The following is a 25,164-nucleotide window of genomic DNA, read 5'->3' on the forward strand; positions in this document are numbered from 1 at the left end:
ACGAAAAGACATTGAATATCAGGTGGGAGATAAAGTATTTTTTAAAGTTTCGCCTTGGAAAAGGATACTCAGATTTGGCCGTAAGGGCAAGTTGAGCTCGAGATTCATTGGGCCGCATCTGAAATCTCCGAAAGAGTTGGTCCGATTATGTATCGTTGATTTTTCCCCCTGAACTCGAAAAGATTCACGACGTCTTCCATGTTTCGATGCTTCGACGCTATAGATCTGATCCATCGCACATAATTAGTCCATCAGAGGTCAAAATTCAAGCTGATATGAGTTATGAAGAAGAACTGATTCGTATCCTAGCTCGTGAAGTGAAGGAGTTGCGAAACAAAATGGTTCCGTTAGTAAAAGTGTTATGGCTCAAACACGGGATGGAAGAAGCAACTTAGGAACCCGAGAACTCTATGAAAGAGCGTTACCCAAACCTATTTACGGTAAGATTTTCGGGACGAAAATTTCTTAAGTGGGGAGAGTTGTGACACCAAAATTGACCCTAGTCGGAAGTGGTTTTGGGACCGCTAAACCGAAGTCACCAAATGTTTGAACGTAATATTTATTATCTAGAATATGTATTTATGAATGTGTGAAAATTTCAAGCTTCGATTTAGTCGATTGCATGTGAATTCAGTTATTAGGACTTGTGTGACACTTTTGAAATGTGATAGGCTAATCTATAAGGACCTAATAGTGCATGTAATCAAAAGGGGGGACTTGCATGTCAAATTTCCCCCCCTAATTGGTAGTGGCCGGCCATGACAAGGGATTATGGGCAAAAAAAACATGTCATAAAACATGTTGTGACAATGGTGTATGTAAGAAAAAAATAAAATAATGAGCATGGGAATTGAATAATGAAAGGGAAGAAAAAAAAAAGAGAGAATGGTGAGTGTTCCCCCCCCCCTCTTTGCCGTGAGTTGAAGAAAAGAGAAAAAAAAAATGTGTTCATCCTTTTCATTCTCTCTTGGCGAAAATTCTAAGGAAAAGGAGGAGTTTTTGCTTCATGTTTGGTTTGGAAGAGGATTAGGAAGAGGTTTGGCTATACTTGTATCAAGATTAAGGTATGTTTGATGTTGTGCCATGAGATTCATGCATGTTTTTAGTTGCTAGCTTGATGTTCTTATTAGCCATGGTTCAAATCCTTGCTATGTCATGGGGATGATATTGGATTTTGTGTTAATGCCATTGCATGGTAAATATGAAGCTTGTTAATGATATATGTGATGGTGGGTTGATGACTCTTGGATTTTCTTTTTAGCATTTTAGTGAGACATTAAGTTCTTTGTTTAACCATGACCAAAATTGAAATGGTATGGTGTTGTGATGTATTCGGCCATGGTATATCCATAAGCATGATTTATGCTTATTGCATGGTAGGTAAGATTTGTGTGGATATATGTTCATATTTGGTTATAATCAACTTGAGATTCAGCCCTTGCACCTATATGTATATATGTTTGCACATGATGTATTGGTATGACATATATACTATCTCAAGGTATATATTTACTTATGATGATGTTTCGGTTATGAAGTAAATGATAGATGTGTATTGGGCTACAATATGTAATGCATTAGTTAGTAAAATGTATGCCATTCATGTGTGGTATTAAACATGTAATTGGCCTCAACATCAACATGCATATTCGGCCACATGATTGAGTACATAGGTTGATGTGTTGTTCGGCCATAAGTAAGCATGTTGAAGGCTTTATCTTGACTTAGAAAATTCAGCTAAGGAGAGTACTAACTAATGTGTTGAGTTTGATTCATGATATCCGTACATATGTGACTTTAATGTCTAATGAATATATGTGGGCTAAGTACCTTGAATTCCTCTTTTCGATGCTCAAATGATTAAATCAATTTATTTGTTAAATTAAGCTCAAGAGCAAAGGGGAACTAAATCCGATAAAGGGAAGGAAAAAGTGGTCGAATAGCCATCGAATCGATCGACAACATCCGAGGTAAGTTCTTGAGTAATAGAGCTTAAATTATGATTTGATTAGATCATGTCTCAAGTAAATCGAAATCATGCTCTTTGTGTGTGGATATTGAACCGAAATGTGCAAGAGTGATAAGTGTATTGTATTTGAGTTTTGCTAATGAAAATGAAATACTGAATGTGTCATGATTTAGTGTTAAATGTGCATGTTTATTCAATGATGTCCGGCTAAGTCCCGAAGGCTTTTGTGCTAAGTGACTAAATCTGGTCAATTCTCAAGGCATTTGTGCGAGTTACCAAAACCGGGTTAAGTCCCGAAGGCATTTGTGCGAGTTACTAAATCCGGGTTAATTCCCGAAGGCAATTGTGTGAATTACTATAACCGGGCTATGTCCCAAAGACAATCGAGCTAGTCGCTATATCAGTTAAATTCCGAAGGTACGTGATTCGGGAATGAGCAATCTTGCTGTAAAAATTTCAGTTAATACACTTGCAAAAATTCCAGCAATGAGGTATGTTCGTATGTGCATTGGAATAGTTGAGTTCCTTCGAATAATATTCGCTCAGTTGAGTAATGAGCTTCCGGTATTTGGCTAAGATGATCCCTTATGTATGAACATATGGGTTGGAATGTAAAGTAGAAATGATTTGAATATATGAATACGCGGAATTATTCATTTAATTATGTGAATGCTATACTTCAGTTGTGTTTAAATTCTTGCTCAAAACTTACTAAGCATAAATTGCTTACTCTGTTTCTTTGTTCTCTGTTTTATAGATCTTGCTCGTTAGCTATCGGATTCGGGATCATCGAAGTCAAAGTCATCCACACTATCAAAGCCCTTTTGGTACTCTTTTAGTTGAACTCTGGATATGGCATGTATAGGACTACCCTTTGTTGTTTTTCAAGTACCTTTTGTGATGTATGTGTGTACGGCCATGCGAAAATGGCTCGTAGAAGTGGAGTATGGCATTAGACAATTTGTGTTTATGTATGTATATATGGTTTCATGATGTGACTATGGACTGGAATGGAAGTGTTGGGCAATGATCAGCCCTCGGAATGGCTAAATATGATCATAGGTGGACCTATGTATGACAAAACTCTAGTCGGTCCATGGAAACCACGAAATAGGTAAAGTTTACCTGAAAACAGATGCTGACAGCAGCAGTGGTGTGGATGTGAAAAATCACCAAAAATAGCAGGAATGGAATTAAATAGTGAATAAATTATGTAAATAAACCTTGATGAATCTACTTTCATATGGAAGAAACGAAACAGTCATATGAGTTGTATATTAAAAGATGTTTAGGTTTTCGTGAAACAGGGCCAGAACGGTTTCTGGAATCCCTGTTCCGACTTTGGAAATTCACTATAAATTAACCAGAGATAATTAGGAGTCATGCCATATATGTATAGATTCCTCCTTGAGTCTAGTTTCTATAGAAACAAACGGCATCAGTATTGAAGCTCTGTATAGGGAGATATCCAATTCGTAATGCGTGATGGTCAGTGTAGTCGAACCCTGGATTAGGGGAGATTTTAACTAAAAAAATATACTAATTTCCCAGACCAAAAATTCTAGAAAAAAATATGTAGATGGACATATGAGTCTAGTTTCAGGGAAAAATTACGAAACTGATTTTTGAGCCTTGAAACTCAAGATATGATTTTTAAGGCGACAGTGATGCAGTAACCAGCTTGTCTGGAAAATTTTAAATGGACTGTGAGAATAATTAAGTCTGTGTGCACCTCGTGTTCGACTCCGGTAACGGACTCGGGTACGGGGTGTTACATCGGCCAAGGTGGTTCTTTAGATTAAAGGTATGTTCAATTTTGCTTTTGGAGGTTTATACATCCTTTGGATGATTAGCCTAATTCTATCTATCTCATGGATGGAATTGGGGTTGTTGGAGAGTTAGGATTCGGCTAAGAGGCTTCAAAATTTTAGTTGATGCCTTGATACTACTAGCACGTTAGCTATATGGATGTGTTAAGTTACTTGAAATGTTAGATAAATTTGAACTCCCTACCAAATTCTTTAGACAACCCATGTTAGAAATTTCGGTATTGAGATGTCTAGAACTTTCGACCATTGTAGCTATGGAGAAATAAGGTTTTTGTTTCTTGTTAAATTTAGATGAACAAGGGTAGATGAGTGTTTGAACTATACAAATAATCATATGTGAGCATTAGGTGCTAAGGGAAAGGAATCGGCTACCTTATTAGGTACCAAGACCGAATGTGAATTTGATTAGGTTTGAGTAATTATTATGCTTAAAATTGATGTAGTTAAGTACCATGTTCTAGCCGAACATGTAGTTGTTTAATGTTGTGAACAAGTGCCGTTTAGTTGTTCTAAAATTGTCTAAATTAGATGTTTAATCATCTAAGGGTTCGGCATTGTGCATTCTTGTTAAGAGTTTGATTTGAAATCATGAGATCTTGTTGACTTGTGTTTAAATGGCATTCGGTCATGGTCTATGGGAGTTTACTAATCCGGTTTAGGTGCCAAATACTTTGTATTGGAAATTTTGATGTGTAAGTAGAAATTAATTAAGATGATATTGAGACATTCGAAAATAAATATGTATTAAAGTTATATTTGTAGTAGTTTAATGTGATTTACCAAGTGCACAAATTTGAAAGCGAGAAGGTGATAGACTTAAGTGGTAATTGATTCAAATAAATTGGTTCTAAAATGTATATGAATGCCGTATGATCGTGTTTGATTGGGATGTAAATTGTTTGATTTAGCTCAAGAGCTTAGAGGATCAACGTTGGATAGGGGAAAGGAAAAAAGTAATTGAATAGCCGTTGAAGTCATTCGACAACGTCCGAGGTAAGTCTTCGAGTAATGAAACTGAGTTTATGATTTGATTAAGTCATGACATATAAGCATAACAAATAAACGGTGATATAATGATTCTACTTGAATGATATATTGAGGTGATTAGTTTATACCTATGACGGGTAGCCGAATGTGTATAGAGATCATGTTATAAAGCCAATCAAAATCATGCTCTTTGTATGTGGCTATTGAGCCGAAATTGGTAACGTTTGATAAGTGTCTTGTGTTTGAACTTTAGTAATGAAAATGAAATATGGATGTGTCATGATTTATTGATATATGTGTATGATTATTCGAATGATATCCGGGCTAAGTCCCGAAGGCATTTGTGCTATTGACTATATTCGGGCTAAGTCCCGAAGGCATTTGTGCTATTGACTATATCCGAGCTAAGTCCCGAAAGCATTTGTGCTAGTGACTATATCCGGGCTAAGTCTCGAAGGCTTTTGTGCTATTGACTATATCCGGGCTAAGACCCGAAGGCATTTGTGCGAGTTGCTATATCCGGCTAAATCCTGAAGGTACTTGGGTTTGGAAATGAGCGATCTTAATGTAATAATTTCAATTAATACGCTTATAAAATCCAAACGATAAGGTATGTTTTGTATATGCATCGGAAAAGTTACTTCCTTTTTAGATGGTAAGCGCTCTATTGATTAACAACTTCCGGCCTTTAGTTAGGTTTGATCCCCGGTGTATGAATATACGGGTTGAGGTGTGAAGTAAGTATGATTTTGGGAATATGCGTATATGCAACTATTCATTTAGTCATATGAACGCTATACTTTAGTCGTAAATAATTTCATTACTTGAACTTACTAAGCATTAAAATGCTTACTCTGTTACTTTGATTCTCTGTTTTATAGATTTTGTTAAATCACCACCGGACTCGGGAGTGTCAAAGTCAAGTCATCCACACTATCTAAGCCACTTTTGGTACTCTTTAGTTCAATTTTGAAAATGGCATGTATAGGGCTGACCCTTGTTGTTAATTAAGTACCCTTTGGTAATGTATATTCGTATAGCCATGCGAAAATGGCTCGTATATTTTGAAGTATAACATTATGGTCTTGTGATATGGTTATTAAGTGGTGTGGAATGTTTGGTAATGATGGCCATTGGAATGGCCAATCATGGTCCTATTAGGCGCTACGTCGTCATGGCTAATCGGGATTACCCTTGATAAAAATGTATGTCAATTTGCTATTCGATTCATGGAAAATTATGAAATAGGTAAAATTTACCTTACAATAGATCTTGACAAAGACGTGGCGTAAGTTGGAAAAATCACTAAAAATAGCGAGAATGGAATTAAATAGTGAATAAATTATGTAATCGAATCTTGATGAGTCTATTTTCACATAAAAGAAACAAAACGACCATATGAGCCGTATTTTATGAGATGTTTATGTTTTCGTGAAATAGGGCTAGAGCATTTTCTGGATCCCCGTTATGATTTTGAAAATTTACCATAAATTAACCAGAGATAATTAGAAGTCATTCTTTATATGTATAGATTCATTAGAAACAAACAAAGATAAGTATTGAAGCTCATGCAGGAGATATCTAAGTCGTAATGCATGAAGGTCGAGTAGTCAAACCACGAAGCAGAGGAGACTTTAACTAATAAAGCTGTACTAATTGGCTTGACCAAAACTTATAGAAAAATATTTGTAGATGGAAATATGAGTCTAGTTTCGGAAAAATTCTACAGATCGGTTTAGAGTTTTGGAACTCGAGATATGATTTTAAAGTAATCTGTGATGCGATTAGCCGACTTGTCTAGAAATTTTAAAATGAACTGTGTAAGTAAATGAATTAAGTCCGTTAACACCTCGTGTTCGACTCAAACGGTCTCGAGTGCGGGCGTTACAACTTTATTGGTATCGAGCTATGGTTTAGTCGATTCTAGGACTACCGTAATACGTTCGGGTTTAGCTATACATGCCATTATGTGTTTATTGATAGTGTGGTTATTTACGACGATTAAAAATGTGTTTACTTATAGTAATGGATCCTCGATCCCAACCGAAGCGGTAGCTCATGATGTTGAGAGTGTAGCGCTTTGCTCCGCGCAAGGGGACAAATGCCAATGACTCTCAACCTATTGCTAGTAATCGAATGATGAAGCTAGACAGTGCTTTTATAGCGTAATGAATGAGTGGTTCAATCAGTACATTCGAACTAATACGACTGTTCCACAACCCCCATTCCCGACCAATACAACCCTTGCACCTGCGATACCTCCGGTAATTGACTAGATAAGATTAAATAAGCCCCCAGTTGATAGAATCCAAAAAGACGGGGCTACTGAATTTAAGGCTACAGACAGCGATGATGCCGAGCAAGCTGAATTTTGGTTGGACAACACTATTCGGTACTTGATGAACTATCTTGCACACCGATGAATGCCTTAAGTGTACTATCTCCTTGCTACGAGATTACGCCTATTATTGGTGGAATACGTTGATTTGTTGTGCCAGAGAACAAGTAACTTGGGAGTTTTTCCAAACCGAGTTTCTAAAAAAGTATATCGCCCAGAGATTCATTGATCAAAAGCGGAAAGAATTTCTTGAACTTAAACAAGGTTCCATGTCGGTTACTGATTATGAACGAAAGTTTGTAAGGCTTAGCTGGTACGCTCGAGAATGCATATCCTCAGAAGTCGTAATGTGCAAACGTTTCGAAGATGGACTGAACGAAGATATAAAACTGTGTGTTGGTATTTTAGAAATCAGAGAATTTGTGGTACTTGTCGAGCGAGCTTGCAAAGCCGAAGAGCTCAGTAAGGAGAAAAGAAAAGCTGATATGGGAGCAAAGGAGTTTCAGTAAGAGATCTGCGGAAAGCCCTTTCAACAAATCATCAAAGAAATTTAGAGATGATTCAGCCGGTCTAAAGGCACTTGGGCTTTTCTAGATGAGATTGTGATCGACCCTGCAGTACACGAGTCGCCTTTTGCCGTGTTGGAAATGATCGTCGAGACGAAGAGAGTGCGAGTATTGTGGTAAATGGAATTCGAGGAGTTGTAGATTCCATGATCGCTCTGTTATAAGTGCGGATCAGTGACCACTTTATCAAGGATTGCCCGAGACCGCGAATAGAATGTAAATCGAGTGGGAAGGCGGGTGCTACTACTCGCCGAGGTAGACCATCCAAAATGTGGGGAATGCTAGTGGTGGTCGAGAGGATCTAGAGATGTTACTACCGGATCGAGGCTCGTGCTCTGCTAGAGCTTATGCTATACGTGCACGCGAGGATGCTTCTTCGCCAGATGTTATTACTGGTACCTTCAATCTCTTTGATACTAATGTGATTGCATTGATTGACCTTGGTTCTACTCATTCTTATACATGTGAGACTTTAGCATCCAGTAAGACTTTACCTGTTGAGTCTACTAAGTTCGTTATTAGAGTGTCGAATCCCTTGGGTCATTATGTGCTTGTTGATAAGGTGTGTAAGAAATGTCCCCTAGTAATTCGAGGTTCCTGTTTTCCGGCAGACTTGATGCTTTTACCGTTTGATGAATTTGATGTTATTCTCGGTTTGGATTGGTTGACCGTGCATGATGCGGTTGTGAATTGCAAAAGCAAGACTATTGATTTGAAGTGTGCAAATAATGAGATAATCCGAGTTGAATCTACTGTCTTGAATGGATTGCCAACAATAATATCCTCGATGTTAGCTCAAAAATATGTGAGAAAGGAGTGTGAAGCGTATCTTGCATACGTACTTGATAATGAAGAATCAGGAAAGAAACTTGAGTCGGTACCAGTGGTTTGTGAATATCCAAATGTTTTTCCCGAAGAATTACCAGGGTTACCACTGTTCGGAGGTAGAGTTTGGCATCGAACTTGTACCGGACTACACCGATTTCGATAGCTCCGTGTCGTATGGCAATCGACGGAATTAAAGGAATTGAAAGCTCGGTTGCAAGAGTTGACGGATAGAGGTTTCGCTCGACCAAGTTTCTCACCTTGGGGTGCACCAAGATTGTTTGTGAAAAGAAGGACGGAACCATGAGGTTGTGCATCGACTATCGTCGGTGAATAAAGTGACAATATAGAATAAATATCATTATCGCGTATTGATGATTTGTTTGATCAACTAAAGGGAGCCTCAGTGTTTTCAAAAATAGATTTGAGATCGGGCTATTATCAGTTGCGAATTCGAGATTCGGATATACCCAAAACTACTTTCAGAACGATATAGGTCACTACGAGTTCTTAGTGATGCCGTTTGGGCTCACTAATGCCCCTGCGGTATTTATGGATTTGATGAATCGGATCTTCAGACCGTTTTTGGATCGATTTGTAGTTGTTTTTATTGATGATATTTTGGTCTATTCAAGAAATGAAACCGATCATCTTTGAACACACAGGATTAGTGTTGCGATTTTACGGGATAAGCAGTTATATGCTAAGTTCAGTAAGTGTGAGTTCTGGTTAAGAGAGGTTAGCTTCTTAGGTCACGTGGTATCTGCATCGGGTATTCGAGTTGATCCGAGCAAAATTTCAGCCATACTTAACTGGAAGCCCCCGATGAATATTACTGAGGTTCGGAGCTTTTTGGGGCTTGCCGGTTACTATAGACGGTTTGTAAAGGGTTTCTCGATGATAGCCACACCAATGACGAAGCTACTTCAGAAAGATGTTTAGTTCGAATGGTCAGAAAAATGTCAGAAAAGTTTCAATCAACTAAAAACTTACTTGACTGAAGCTCCAAGGCTAGTGCAGCCTGAATCAGGCAAAGAGTTTGTCATTTACAGTGACGCATCCTTACTTGGGTTGGGTTGTGTATTGATGCAAGAAGGTCGAGTTGTAGCGTATGCGTCGAGGCAATTGAAGCCACATGAGAAAAATTATCCAACCCATGATCTCGAATTAGCTGCCATCGTTTTCGCTTTAAACATATGGAGACATTACTTATTTGGTGAGAAGTGCCATGTATTTTCGGATCACAAAAGTCTCAAATATTTGATAACTCAAAGAGATTTGAATTTGCGACAAAGACGTTGGCTCGAGTTGTTGAAAGACTATGAGCTTGTCATTGACTATCACCCGGGAAAGGCTAACGTGGTTGCGGATGCTTTAAGTCGTAAATCACTGTTTGCTTTACGAGCGATGAATGTACACTTGTCTGTTCTATCCGACAATGTGTTAGTAGCAGAATTAAAGGCCAAACCATTGTTGATTCATCAAATTCGTGAAGTTAAGGAAGTCGATGATGAATTGGTTACAAAACGGGCTGAATGTGTTTCGAATAAGGAATCAGAGTTTCAAATTGATGATGACGATTGTTTGAGGTTCAGAAGTCGTTTGTGTGTTCCAAGGAATTCAGAACTTATTTCGACAATTCTGAACGAAGCTCATTGTAGCCGAATGTCAATTCACCCGGGGAGTACGAAAATGTACAACGATCTGAGATGTCAGTTTTGGTGGCATGGTATGAAACGAGACATTTCCGATTTTGTTTCGAAGTGTTTAATATGTCAACAAGTGAAAGCGGAACATCAAGTGCCTACAGGATTACTTCAGCCGATCATGATACCCGAGTGGAAGTGGGATCGAGTCACGATGGATTTTGTATCTGGATTGCCACTGTCATCAAGCAAGAAAGATACGATATGGGTTGTTGTTGATAGATTGACAAAGTCGGCTCATTTTATCCCTGTACGTACGGATTATTCTTTTGACAAGCTAGCTGAAATGTATGTATCCCAGATTGTAAGGTTGCATGGAGTACCAATTTATATTGTATCAGATAGAGATCCGAGATTCACATTGCGATTTTGGAAGAAATTTCAAGAAGCTTTGGGTACCAAGTTGCATTTTAGCACCGCATTTCATCCACAGACTGATGGTCAATCCGAGCGGATAATTCAGATACTCGAGGATATGTTGAGATGTTGCATCCTTGAGTTTAGTGGTTCATGGGAGCGGTATTTACCTTTGATTGAATTCGCTTACAACAATAGTTTCCAATCAAGTCTTAAGATGGCACCTTACGAGGCTTTGTACGGTCGTAAATGTCGTACACCATTGTTTTGGATCGAGCTCGGTGAAAGTAAAATTTTTGGAGTTGATTTGATTAAAGATACTGAGCAGAAAGTAAAGATAATTCGTGAAAGTCTGAAGGCAGCATCAGATCGTCAGAAGTCGTACGCGGATTTAAAACGGAGAGATATTGCGTATCAGGTGGGAGACAAAGTGTTTCTTAAAGTTTCACCTTGGAAAAAGATACTCAGATTTGGCCGTAAGGGCAAACTGAGTCTGAGGTTAATAGGGCCGTATGAAATATCCGAACGAGTTGGTCCAGTGGCATATAGATTGATTTTACCCCCTGATCTCGAAAAGATTAACAACGTTTTTCACGTTTCGATGCTTCGACGTTACAGATCTGATCCTTCGCACATAATTAATCCCTCCGAGGTTGAAATTCAATCCGATATGAGTTATGAAGAAGAACCGATTCGTATCCTAGCTCGTGAAGTGAAAGAATTACGAAATAAAAAGGTTCCTTTAGTAAAAGTGTTATGGCACAAGCACGGGGTCGAAGAAGCTACTTGGGAAACCGAGAAATCTATGAAAGAATGATACCCAAACCTATTTACCGGTAAGATTTTCTGGGACGAAAATTTCTTAAGTGGGGAGAGTTGTGACATTTAATTTGACCCCAGTCGGAAAGTGGTTTCGGGACCATAAAACCGGTCGTAAAAGTAATTAACCATTAAGTTTTGTGTTTATTGTATGTAAAATAGGCATGTGTGAAAGTTTCATGATCCAATTTTGTCATTAGTATGTGAAATTATTAAATAGGACTTATGTGAGGAAATTTAGAAATGTGCTAGGCAAATGTTATAGTGGCCTATTAAAGCATGTTAGAAAATACTTGTACTTGCATGTCAAATTAGCCAAAAGTCTAGATGGTGGCCGGCCATGCTATGGGTTAAAACATATTATAAATATGTTATGTTAACATTTGTGTTAAAAATAATAAAATAAAGAGCATGGATAATAAAATAATAGTGGTTAGTAGGAGAAGAAACAAAAAAAAAAAGAGTTAGCTAGGTTGCTCCTCCATTGCCATAACTAGAGGAAGAAGAAGAGGGGAAGTTCGGCCAAGGTGGTTCTTTAGATTAAAGGTATGTTCAATTTTGCTTTTGGAGGTTTATACATCCTTTGGATGATTAGCCTAATTCTATCTATCTCATGGATGGAATTGGGGTTGTTGGAGAGTTAGGATTCGGCTAAGAGGCTTCAAAATTTTAGTTGATGCCTTGATACTACTAGCACGTTAGCTATATGGATGTGTTAAGTTACTTGAAATGTTAGATAAATTTGAACTCCCTACCAAATTCTTTAGACAACCCATGTTAGAAATTTCGGTATTGAGATGTCTAGAACTTTCGACCATTGTAGCTATGGAGAAATAAGGTTTTTGTTTCTTGTTAAATTTAGATGAACAAGGGTAGATGAGTGTTTGAACTATACAAATAATCATATGTGAGCATTAGGTGCTAAGGGAAAGGAATCGGCTACCTTATTAGGTACCAAGACCGAATGTGAATTTGATTAGGTTTGAGTAATTATTATGCTTAAAATCGATGTAGTTAAGTACCATGTTCTAGCCGAACATGTAGTTGTTTAATGTTGTGAACAAGTGCCGTTTAGTTGTTCTAAAATTGTCTAAATTAGATGTTTAATCATCTAAGGGTTCGCATTGTGCATTCTTGTTAAGAGTTTGATTTGAAATCATGAGATCTTGTTGACTTGTGTTTAAATGGCATTCGGTCATGGTCTATGGGAGTTTACTAATCCGGTTTAGGTGCCAAATACTTTGTATTGGAAATTTTGATGTGTAAGTAGAAATTAATTAAGATGATATTGAGACATTCGAAAATAAATATGTATTAAAGTTATATTTGTAGTAGTTTAATGTGATTTACCAAGTGCACAAATTTGAAAGCGAGAAGGTGATAGACTTAAGTGGTAATTGATTCAAATAAATTGGTTCTAAAATGTATATGAATGCCGTATGATCGTGTTTGATTGGGATGTAAATTGTTTGATTTAGCTCAAGAGCTTAGAGGATCAACATTGGATAGGGGAAAGGAAAAAAGTAATTGAATAGCCCTTGAAGTCGTTCGACAACGTCCGAGGTAAGTCTTCGAGTAATGAAACTGAGTTTATGATTTGATTAAGTCATGACATATAAGCATAACAAATAAATGGTGATATAATGATTCTACTTGAATGATATATTGAGGTGATTAGTTTATACCTATGACGGGTAGCCGAATGTGTATAGAGATCATGTTATAAAGCCAATCAAAATCATGCTCTTTGTATGTGGCTATTGAGCCAAATTGGTAACGTTTGATAAGTGTCTTGTGTTTGAACTTTAGTAATGAAAATGAAATATGGATGTGTCATGATTTATTGATATATGTGTATGATTATTCAATGATATCCTGCTAAGTCCCGAAGGCATTTGTGCTATTGACTATATTCGGGCTAAGTCCCAAGGCATTTGTGCTATTGACTATATCCGAGCTAAGTCCCAAAGCATTTGTGCTAGTGACTATATCCGGGCTAAGTCTCAAGGCTTTTGTGCTATTGACTATATCCTGCTAAGACCAAGGCATTTGTGCGAGTTGCTATATCCGGCTAAATCCCGAAGGTACTTGGGTTTGGAAATGAGCGATCTTGCTGTAATAATTTCAATTAATACGCTCATAAAATCCAAACGATAAGGTATGTTTTGTATATGCATCGGAAAAGTTACTTCCTTTTTAGATGGTAAGCGCTCTATTGATTAACAACTTCCGCCTTTAGTTAGGTTTGATCCCCGGTGTATGAATATACGGGTTGAGGTGTGAAGTAAGTATGATTTTGGGAATATGCGTATATGCAACTATTCATTTAGTCATATGAACGCTATACTTTAGTCGTAAATAATTTCATTACTTGAACTTACTAAGCATTAAAATGCTTACTCATTACTTTGATTCTCTGTTTTATAGATTTTGTTAAATCACCTACGGACTCGGGAGTGTCAAAGTCGAAGTCATCCACACTATCTAGGCCACTTTTTGGTACTCTTTAGTTCAATTTTGAAAATGGCATGTATAGGGCTGACCCTTGTTGTTAATTAAGTACCCTTTGGTAATGTATATTCGTATAGCCATGCGAAAATGGCTCGTATATTTTGAAGTATAACATTATGGTCTTGTGATATGGTTATTAAGTGGTGTGGAAATGTTCGGTAATGACTAGCCATTGGAATGGCCAATCATGGTCCTATTGGCGCTACGTACGTCATGGCTAAGCGGGATTACCCTTGATAAAAATGTATGTCAATTTGCTATTCGATTCATGGAAAATTTTGAAATAGGTAAAATTTACCTTACAATAGATGCTGACAGCAGCAGTGACGTAAGTTGGAAAAATCACTAAAAATAGTAGGAATGGAATTAAATAGTGAATAAATTATGTAATCGAATCTTGATGAGTCTATTTTCACATAAAAGAAACAAAATGACCATATGAGCCGTATTTTATGAGATGTTTATGTTTTTGTGAAATAGGGCTAGAGCATTTTCTGGATCCCCTGTTATGATTTTGAAAATTTACCATAAATTAACCAGAGATAATTAGAAGTCATTCTTTATATTTATAGATTCATTTTTGAGTCTAGTTTCATTAGAAACAAACAGCATAAGTATTGAAGCTCTGTACAGGGAGATATCTAAGTCGTAATGCATGAAGGTCAGAGTAGTCAAGCCCTGAAATAGGGGAGATTTTAACTAATAAACTGTACTAATTGGCTTGACCAAAACTTATAGAAAAATATTTGTAGATGGAAATATGAGTCTAGTTTCAGGAAAAATTTACGGAATCAGTTTCCGAGTTTTGGAACTCGAGATATGATTTTTAAAGTAACTGTGATGCAGTTAGCCAGCTTGTCTAGAAATTTTAAAATGAACTGTGTAAGTAAATGAATTAAGTCCGTTAACACCTCGTGTTCGACTCCAGCAACGGTCTCGGGTACGGGGCGTTACAACTTTATTGGTATCAGAGCTATGGTTTAGTCGATTCTAGGACTACCGTAATACGTTCGGGTTTAGCTATACGTGCAATTATGTGTTTATTGATAGTGTGGTGATTTCTGACAGTTAAAAATGTGTTTACTTATAGTAATGGATCCTGATCCCATCCGAGCGGTAGCTCATGTTGTTGAGAGTGTAGCGCCTGCTCCCGCGCAAGGGACAGCGCCAGCGGACTCTCAACCTATTGCTAGTAATCAGAATGATGAAGCTAGACAGGCTTTTTATAGCGTATTGAATGAGTGGTTCAATCAGTACATTCGAACTAATACGACTGTTCCACAACCCCCATTCCCGACCAATACAACCCCTGCACCTGCGATACCTCCGGTAATTGACTAGATAAGATTAAATAAGCCCCCAGTTGATAGAATCCAAAAAGACGGGGCTACTGAATTTAAGGCTACAGACAGCGATGATGCCGAGCAAGCTGAATTTTGGTTGGACAACACTATTCGGGTACTTGATGAACTATCTTGCACACCCGATGAATGCCTTAAGTGTACTATCTCCTTGCTACGAGATTCTGCCTATTATTGGTGGAATACGTTGATTTCTGTTGTGCCCAGAGAACAAGTAACTTGGGAGTTTTTCCAAACTGAGTTTCTAAAAAAGTATATCAGCCAGAGATTCATTGATCAAAAACGGAAAGAATTTCTTGAACTTAAACAAGGTTCCATGTCGGTTACTGATTATGAACGAAAGTTTGTAAGGCTTAGCTGGTACGCTCGAGAATGCATGTCCTCAGAAGTCGTAATGTGCAAACGTTTCGAAGATGGACTGAACGAAGATATAAAACTGTGTGTTGGTATTTTAGAAATCAGAGAATTTGTGGTACTTGTCGAGCGAGCTTGCAAAGCCGAAGAGCTCAGTAAGGAGAAAAGAAAAGCTGATATGGGAGCAAAGGAGTTTCGTAAGAGATCTGCGGGAAAGCGCTTTCAACAGTCATCAAAGAAATTTAGAGATGATTCAGGCCGGTCTAAAGGCACTTCGGGCTTTTCTAGATGAGATTGTGATCGACCCCCTGCGAGTACACGAGTCACTTCGGTTGCCAGTGTTGGAAATGATCGTCGAGACAGAACAGAGTGCCAGTATTGTGGTAAATGGCATTCGAGGAGTTGTAGATTCCATGATCGCTCCTGTTATAAGTGCGGATCAGCTGACCACTTTATCAAGGATTGCCCGAGACTGTCTGAATAGAATGTAAATCAGAGTGGGAAGACGGGTGCTACTACTGCTCGAGGTAGACCATCCAAAAATGTGGGGAATGCTAGTGGTGGTCAGAGAGGATCTAGAGATGTTACTACCAGATCTGAGGCTCGTGCTCCTGCTAGAGCTTATGCTATACGTGCACGCGAGGATGCTTCTTCGCCAGATGTTATTACTGGTACCTTCAATCTCTTTGATACTAATGTGATTGCATTGATTGACCCTGGTTCTACTCATTCTTATACATGTGAGACTTTAGCATCCAGTAAGACTTTACCTGTTGAGTCTACTAAGTTCGTTATTAGAGTGTCGAATCCCTTGGGTCATTATGTGCTTGTTGATAAGGTGTGTAAGAAATGTCCCCTAGTAATTCGAGGTTCCTGTTTTCCGTGGACTTGATGCTTTTACCGTTTGATGAATTTGATGTTATTCTCGGTTTGGATTGGTTGACCGTGCATGATGCGGTTGTGAATTGCAAAAGCAAGACTATTGATTTGAAGTGTGCAAATAATGAGATAATCCGAGTTGAATCTACTGTCTTGAATGGATTGCCAACAATAATATCCTCGATGTTAGCTCAAAAATATGTGAGAAAGGGGTGTGAAGCGTATCTTGCATACGTACTTGATAAGGAAGAATCAGGAAAGAAACTTGAGTCGGTACCAGTTGTTTGTGAATATCCAAATGTTTTTCCCGAAGAATTACCAGGGTTACCACCGGTCCGGGAGGTAGAGTTTGGCATCGAACTTGTACCTGGGACTACACCGATTTCGATAGCTCCGTATCGTATGGCACTGACGGAATTAAAGGAATTGAAAGCTCAGTTGCAAGAGTTGACGGATAGAGGTTTCGCTCGACCAAGTTTCTCACCTTGGGGTGCACCAGTATTGTTTGTGAAAAAGAAGGACGGAACCATGAGGTTGTGCATCGACTATCGTTAGCTGAATAAAGTGACAATAAAGAATAAATATCTGTTATCGCGTATTGATGATTTGTTTGATCAACTAAAGGGAGCCTCAGTGTTTTCAAAAATAGATTTGAGATCGGGCTATTATCGATTCTTGATTCGAGATTCGGATATACCCAAAACTACTTTCAGAACGAGATAGGTCACTACGAGTTCTTAGTGATGCCGTTTGGGCTCACTAATGCCCCTGCGGTATTTATGGATTTGATGAATTGGATCTTCAGACCATTTTTGGATCGATTTGTAGTTGTTTTTATTGATGATATTTTGGTCTATTCAAGAAATGAAACCGATCATGCTGAACACCTGGGATTAGTGTTGCAGATTTTACGGGATAAGCAGTTATATGCTAAGTTCAGTAAGTGTGAGTTCTGGTTAAGAGAGGTTAGCTTCTTAGGTCACGTGGTATCTGCATCGGGTATTCGAGTTGATCCGAGCAAAATTTCAGCCATACTTAACTGGAAGCCCCCGAGAAATATTACTGAGGTTCGGAGCTTTTTGGGGCTTGCCGGTTACTATAGACGGTTTGTAAAGGGTTTCTCGATGATAGGCACACCAATGACGGCTACTTGAGAAAGATGTTAAGTTCGAATGGTCGAAAAATGTCGAAAAAGTTTCAATCAACTAAAAACTTACTTGACTGAAGCTCAATGCTAGTGCAACTGAATCGAGCAAAGAGTTTGTCATTTATAGTGACGCATCCTTACTTGGGTTGGGTTGTGTATTGATGCAAGAAGGTCGAGTTGTAGCGTATGCGTCGAGGCAATTGAAGCCACATGAGAAAAATTATCCAACCCATGATCTCGAATTAGCTGCCATCGTTTTCGCTTTAAAAATATGGAGACATTACTTATTTGGTGAGAAGTGCCATGTATTTTCGGATCACAAAAGTCTCAAATATTTGATAACTCAAAGAGATTTGAATTTGCGACAAAGACGTTGGCTCGAGTTGTTGAAAGACTATGAGCTTGTCATTGACTATCACCCGGGAAAGGCTAATGTGGTTGCGGATGCTTTAAGTCGTAAATCACTGTTTGCTTTACGAGCGATGAATGTACACTTGTCTGTTCTATCCGACAATGTGTTAGTAGCAGAATTAAAGGCCAAACCATTGTTGATTCATCAAATTCGTGAAGTTAAGGAAGTCGATGATGAATTGGTTACAGAACGGGCTGAATGTGTTTCGAATAAGGAATCAGAGTTTCAAATTGATGATGACGATTGTTTGAGGTTCAGAAGTCGTTTGTGTGTTCCAAGGAATTCAGAACTTATTTCGACAATTCTGAACGAAGCTCATTGTAGCCGAATGTCAATTCACCCGGGGAGTACGAAAATGTACAACGATCTGAGATGTCAGTTTTGGTGGCATGGTATGAAACGAGACATTTCGATTTTGTTTGAAGTGTTTAATATGTCAACAAGTGAAAGCGGAACATCAAGTGCCTACAGGATTACTTCAGCCGATCATGATACCCGAGTGGAAGTGGGATCGAGTCACGATGGATTTTGTATCTGGATTGCCATTGTCATCAAGCAAGAAAGATACGATATGGGTTGTTGTTGATAGACTGACAAAGTCGGCTCATTTTATCCCTGTACGTACGGATTATTCTTTTGACAAGCTAGCTGAAATGTATGTATCCCAGATTGTAAGGTTACATGGAGTACCAATTTATATTGTATCAGATAGAGATCCGAGATTCACATTGCGATTTTGGAAGAAATTTCAAGAAGCTTTGGGTACCAAGTTGCATTTTAGCACCGCATTTCATCCACGGATCGATGGTCAATCCGGTGGATAATTCGGATACTCGAGGATATGTTGAAATGTTGCATCCTTGAGTTTAGTGGTTCATGGGAGCGGTATTTACCTTTGATTGAATTCGCCACAACAATAGTTTCCAATCAAGTCTTAAGATGGCACCTTACGAGGCTTTGTACGGTCGTAAATGCTGTACACCATTGTTTTGGATCGAGCTCGGTGAAAGTAAAATTTTTGGAGTTGATTTGATTAAAGATCTTTGAGCGAAAGTAAAGATAATTCGTGAAAGTCCAAGGCGACATCGATCGCCGTCGAGTCGTCGTGCGGATTTAAAACGGAGAGATATTGCGTATCAGGTGGGAGACAAAGTGTTTCTTAAAGTTTCACCTTGGAAAAAGATACTCAGATTTGGCCGTAAGGGCAAATTGAGTTTGAGGTTAATAGGGCCGTATGAAATATCCGAACGAGTTGGTCCAGTGGCATATAGATTGATTTTACCCCCTGATCTCGAAAAGATTAACAACGTTTTTCACGTTTCGATGCTTCGACGTTACAGATCTGATCCTTCGCACATAATTAATCCCTCCGAGGTTGAAATTCAATCCGATATGAGTTATGAAGAAGAACCGATTCGTATCCTAGCTCGTGAAGTGAAAGAATTACGAAATAAAAAGGTTCCTTTAGTAAAAGTGTTATGGCACAAGCACGGGGTCAAAGAAGCTACTTGGGAAACCGAGAAATCTATGAAAGAATGATACCCAAACCTATTTACCGGTAAGATTTTCGGGGACGAAAATTTCTTAAGTGGGGGAGAGTTGTGACAGCCCTAATTTGACCCTAGTCGGAAAGTGGTTTCGGGACCATAAAACCGGGTCGTAAAAGTAATTAACCATTAAGTTTTGTGTTTATTGTATGTAAAATAGGCATGTGTGAAAGTTTCATGCTCCAATTTTGTCATTAGTATGTGAAATTATTAAATAGGACTTATGTGAGGAAATTTAGAAATGTGCTAGGCAAATGTTATAGTGGCCTATTAAAGCATGTTAGAAAATACTTGTACTTGCATGTCAAATTAGCCAAAAGTCTAGATGGTGGCCGGCCATGCTATGGGTTAAAACATATTATAAATATGTCATGTTAACATTTGTGTTAAAAATAATAAAATAAAGAGCATGGATAATAAAATAATAGTGGTTAGTAGGAGAAGAAACAAAAAAAAAAAGAGTTAGCTAGGTTGCTCCTCCATTGCCATAACTAGAGGAAGAAGAAGAGGGGAAGCTCGGCCAAGGTGGTTCTTTAGATTAAAGGTATGTTCAATGTTGATTTTGGAGGTTTATACATCATTTGGATGATTAGCCTAATTCTATCTATCTTATGGATGGAAATGGGGTTGTTGGAGAGTTAGGATTCGGCTAAGAGGCTTCAAAATTTTAGTTGATGCCTTGATACCACTAGCACGTTAGCTATATGGATGTGTTAAGTTACTTGAAATGTTAGATAAATTTGAACTCCCTACCAAATTCTTTAGACAACCCATGTTAGAAATTTCAGTATTGAGATGTCTAGAACTTTCGGCCATTGTAGCTATGGAGAAATAAGGTTTTTGTTTCTTGTTAAATTTAGATGAACAAGGGTAGATGAGTGTTTGAACTATACAAATAATCATATGTGAGCATTAGGTGCTAAGGGAAAGGAATCGGCTACCTTATTAGGTACCAAGACCGAATGTGAATTTGATTAGGTTTGAGTAATTATTATGCTTAAAATCGATGTAGTTAAGTACCATGTTCTAGCCGAACATGTAGTTGTTTAATGTTGTGAACAAGTGCCGTTTAGTTGTTCTAAAATTGTCTAAATTAGATGTTTAATCATCTAAGGGTTCGGCATTGTGCATTCTTGTTAAGAGTTTGATTTGAAATCATGAGATCTTGTTGACTTGTGTTTAAATGGCATTCGGTCATGGTCTATGGGAGTTTACTAATCCGGTTTAGGTGCCAAATACTTTGTATTGGAAATTTTGATGTGTAAGTAGAAATTAATTAAGATGATATTGAGACATTCAAAATAAATATGTATTAAAGTTATATTTGTAGTAGTTTAATGTGATTTACCAAGTGCACAAATTTGAAAGCGAGAAGGTGATAGACTTAAGTGGTAATTGATTCAAATAAATTGGTTCTAAAATGTATATGAATGCCGTATGATCGTGTTTGATTGGGAGGTAAATTGTTTGATTTAGCTCAAGAGCTTAGAGGATCAACGTTGGATAAGGGAAAGGAAAAAAGTAATTGAATAGCCGTTGAAGTCGTTCGACAACGTCCGAGGTAAGTCTTCCAGTAATGAAACTGAGTTTATAATTTGATTAAGTCATGACATATAAGCATAACAAATAAACGGTGATATAATGATTCTACTTGAATGATATATTGAGGTGATTAGTTTATACCTATGACGGGTAGCCGAATGTGTATAGAGATCATGTTATAAAGTCAATCAAAATCATGCTCTTTGTATGTGGCTATTGAGCTAAAATTGGTAACGTTTGATAAGTGTCTTGTGTTTGAGCTTTAGTAATGAAAATGAAATATGGATGTGTCATGATTTATTGATATATGTGTATGATTATTCGAATGATATCCGGGCTAAGTCCCGAAGGCATTTGTGCTGTTGACTATATCCGGCTAAGTCCAAAGGCATTTGTGCTATTGACTATATCCGGCTAAGTCCCAAAGGCATTTGTGCTAGTGACTATATCCGGCTAAGTCCCAAGGCTTTTGTGCTATTGACTATATCCGGGCTAAGACCCGAAGGCATTTGTGCGAGTTGCTATATCCGGCTAAATCCCAAAGGTACTTGGGTTTGGAAATGAGAGATCTTGCTGTAATAATTTCAATTAATACGCTCATAAAATCCAAACGATAAGGTATGTTTCGTATATGCATCGGAAAAGTTAATTCCTTTTTAGATAGTAAGCGCTCTATTGATTAACAACTTCCGGCCTTTAGTTAGGTTTGATCCCCGGTGTATGAATATATGGGTTGAGGTGTGAAGTAAGTATGATTTTGGGAATATGCGTATATGCAACTATTCATTTAGTCATATGAACGCTATACTTTAGTCGTAAATAATTTCATTACTTGAACTTACTAAGCATTAAAATGCTTACTCTGTTACTTTGATTCTCTGTTTTATAGATTTTGTTCGTCAGCTACCGAACTCGGGAGTGTCAAAGTCGAAGTCATCCACACTATCTAAGCCACTTTTTGGTACTCTTTAGTTCAATTTTGAAAATGGCATGTATAGGGCTGACCCTTGTTGTTAATTAAGTACCCTTTGGTAATGTGTATTCGTATAGCCATGCGAAAATGGCTCGTATATTTTGAAGTATAACATTATGGTCTTGTGATATGGTTATTAAGTGGTGTGGAAATGTTTGGTAATGACTAGCCATTGGAATGGCCAATCATGGTCCTATTGGCGCTACGTACGTCATGGCTAATCGGGATTACCCTTGATAAAAATGTATGTCAATTTGCTATTTGATTCATGGAAAATTATGAAATAGGTAAAATTTACCTTAAAATAGATGCTGACAGCAGCAGTGACGTAAGTTGGAAAAATCACTAAAAATATTAGGAATGGACTTAAATAGTGAATAAATTATGTAATCGAATCTTGATGAGTCTATTTTCACATGAAAGAAACGAAACGACCATGTGAGCCGTATTTTATGAGATGCTTTAGTTTTCGTGAAACAGGACCAGAGCGTTTTCTAGATCCCCTGTTCTAATTTTGAAAATTTACCATAAATTAACCAGAGACAATTGGAAGTCATGATTTATATTTATAGATTACTTTTTGAGTCTAGTTTCATTAGAAATAAACACCATAAGTATTGAAGCTCTGTACAGGGAGATATCTAAGTCGTAATGCATGAAGGTCAGAGTAGTCGAACCCTGAAACAGGGGAGACTTTAACTAATAAAATGTAGTAATTGGCTTGACCAAAAATTCTAGAAAAAAATTTTTAGATGGAAATATGAGTCTAGTTTCAGGAAAAAATTACGGAATCAGTTTTCGAGTTTTGGAACTCGAGATATGATTTTTAAAGTAACTGTGATGCAATTAGCCAGCTTGTCTGGAAATTTTAAAATGAACTGTGTAAGTAAATGAATTAAGTCCGTTAACACCTCGTGTTTGACTCTGGCAACGGTCTCGGGTACGGGGCGTTACAGTAAAGTCAAAGCTGACTTAAAAAGAGGTGAAATGTGGATCCTTACCCACCAGAAAAAAATTAAAGAAAGGATTTTCCAAATTTATATGGGGGTTATTAATTTTGAATAAAATAGTGGGAGCATCTTTTAATAAAGTCATCTTAATGGTTATAATAGACTTGGTAAATTTACTTATGAGCATGTTTTATTATTGTAGATTTATTATGGAAAACAACTAAAACTCTTTACCATTATGATATGTCCTTGAGAAAGAGAAGTTAAATGGCTTCAACTTCCTTGATTGGCTCCTTAACTTGAGGATTGTCCTCAAACAAGAACGAAAATTATGTCATTAAAGTACTCATTCCTAATAAACCAGTAGTTAATGCCTCTAAAGCTGACAAAGATGCTTATAAGAAGCATCCTGATGACATGTTAGGCATAGGATGTCTAATGCTTTCCACAATGACTCCTGAGCTTCAAAAGCATCATGAGGATATGGTTGTCTATGATATAATCCAGTACCTCAAAGAATTATATGACGGGCAAACATATCAAGAGAGGTACGAGACCTCTAAAGCTCTATTTTGATGCAAAATGGTGGAGGGAACTCCTATGGGAACTTATGTTCTCAAGATGATAGGTTATATTGAAAGCCTTAAAAAACTTGGATTCCCTCTAAGTAAGGAAATGGCTACCGATGTTATCCTACAATCATTGACGTATAGTTTTAGCCAATTTTTCCTTAATTTCAACATGAATGAAATTAGTAAGACTTTTCCACAGTTACTCAACTTGTTGAGAATTGCTAACAGTAACATGAAAAGGGCTGGACCCAAGCCCATTCTAATGGTCTGCAAGGACAAGGGCAAAAGAAAGCTTAATGTTTCGAAAAAGCCTAAGGACAATGGCAAGGCCAAACCCAACAAAGGAAAGACTACATTGAAACTGAAAGGAGGAATTGATAAGGAATGAATATGTTTCCATTGTGATAAGATCGAAAATTAGAAAAGGAACTGTGTAACACCCCTAACTCGTATCCGTCGCCGGACTAGGGTTAAGAGGCATTACTGGACATATCGAAACATAATTCTGCTTTACAATTCATGCACCCAATAATGTATTCTCCTTTATAAATTTTTTTTGAAATTAATTAATAGAGCAACCTCTTATTCATAAAATCAAATTTGTATATTTGAATCACATAGCCAACCACACGAATCATGCTTTATCAAACATTCTCTTATATGAACTATGTTTCAATATTTAACCATATCAATTCTGTTTGCCTGTACAAAAATTTCGAACCAAGCTATCAAATATCAAAACCAATTTGAACATATTTCATAATTACAAAATTCAAACCATATGGCCATCATTTTCGTAACATTCGATTACCTGAGTCATAATCAAACATATTTCATTTCATATACCGAGCATATATCAAAACATCCATTTGTATAAATCTATTTCATAACAAATTAACGATCATACCATTTTATAAACCTAAGTACAAACGCATACTAAGTCGTTTCAACCCATATCATTAGCTAAACAGAAAACATAACATTTAATAAACATTATACATGCGCTTGTTAAATCAATTTAGCCATATCTCACGGCTTAATATTCATTTGTACATAAAAAAATTAGGTAACTTTATAACATAACCAACTATACTTTTAACATTATCATATCATGCGCATAACACCCAAAAGCCAAGAGCCATTTCTAAATACAATTACAAATCATAGCATTTTAAACATTATTACCTTATGTGCATTATACCAAATCAAATTTAACTATTTTTTGACACAAATGTTAAGTGATACAATACCTAATTCACAAGCTAAATAACATATTTAACCATATTATATTCAACCACACACATAAACCATATACCAAAGCCGAATTTGCTACCACATATATATCACATTTTATAATCACTCATTCTTCTTTTTTTAAACTGAACTACAAGAAAACATGTCATTGGCATATGTACTCATATCTCATATGTTCAAAAAATCAAATAGACAACCATTCGGTTATCAAATTTAACCTCAATAAATCATAACATTTCCATCACTCAAATTTTAAACTGAACATG

General features: G+C 37.3%; 1 protein-coding gene across 1 annotated transcript; it reads left to right on the forward strand.

Moving 5' to 3' along the window:
* The first annotated feature begins 23,654 nt into the window (after positions 1 to 23,654).
* LOC108474900 (uncharacterized) lies at positions 23,655 to 24,032 on the forward strand. The gene has a single exon (XM_017776940.1). It carries the CDS (start codon positions 23,655 to 23,657, stop codon positions 24,030 to 24,032), a length of 378 nt encoding a protein of 125 aa, XP_017632429.1.
* Positions 24,033 to 25,164: the final 1,132 nt, after the last annotated feature.

Source organism: Gossypium arboreum, chromosome 6, assembly GCF_025698485.1.
Source record: "Gossypium arboreum isolate Shixiya-1 chromosome 6, ASM2569848v2, whole genome shotgun sequence".
Taxonomy (NCBI): domain Eukaryota; kingdom Viridiplantae; phylum Streptophyta; class Magnoliopsida; order Malvales; family Malvaceae; genus Gossypium; species Gossypium arboreum.

Bases quoted from the DNA above. Each gene is read 5' to 3' on its own strand.
- LOC108474900 (XM_017776940.1), top strand. From the start codon at position 23,655: ATGGTGGAGGGAACTCCTATGGGAACTTATGTTCTCAAGATGATAGGT.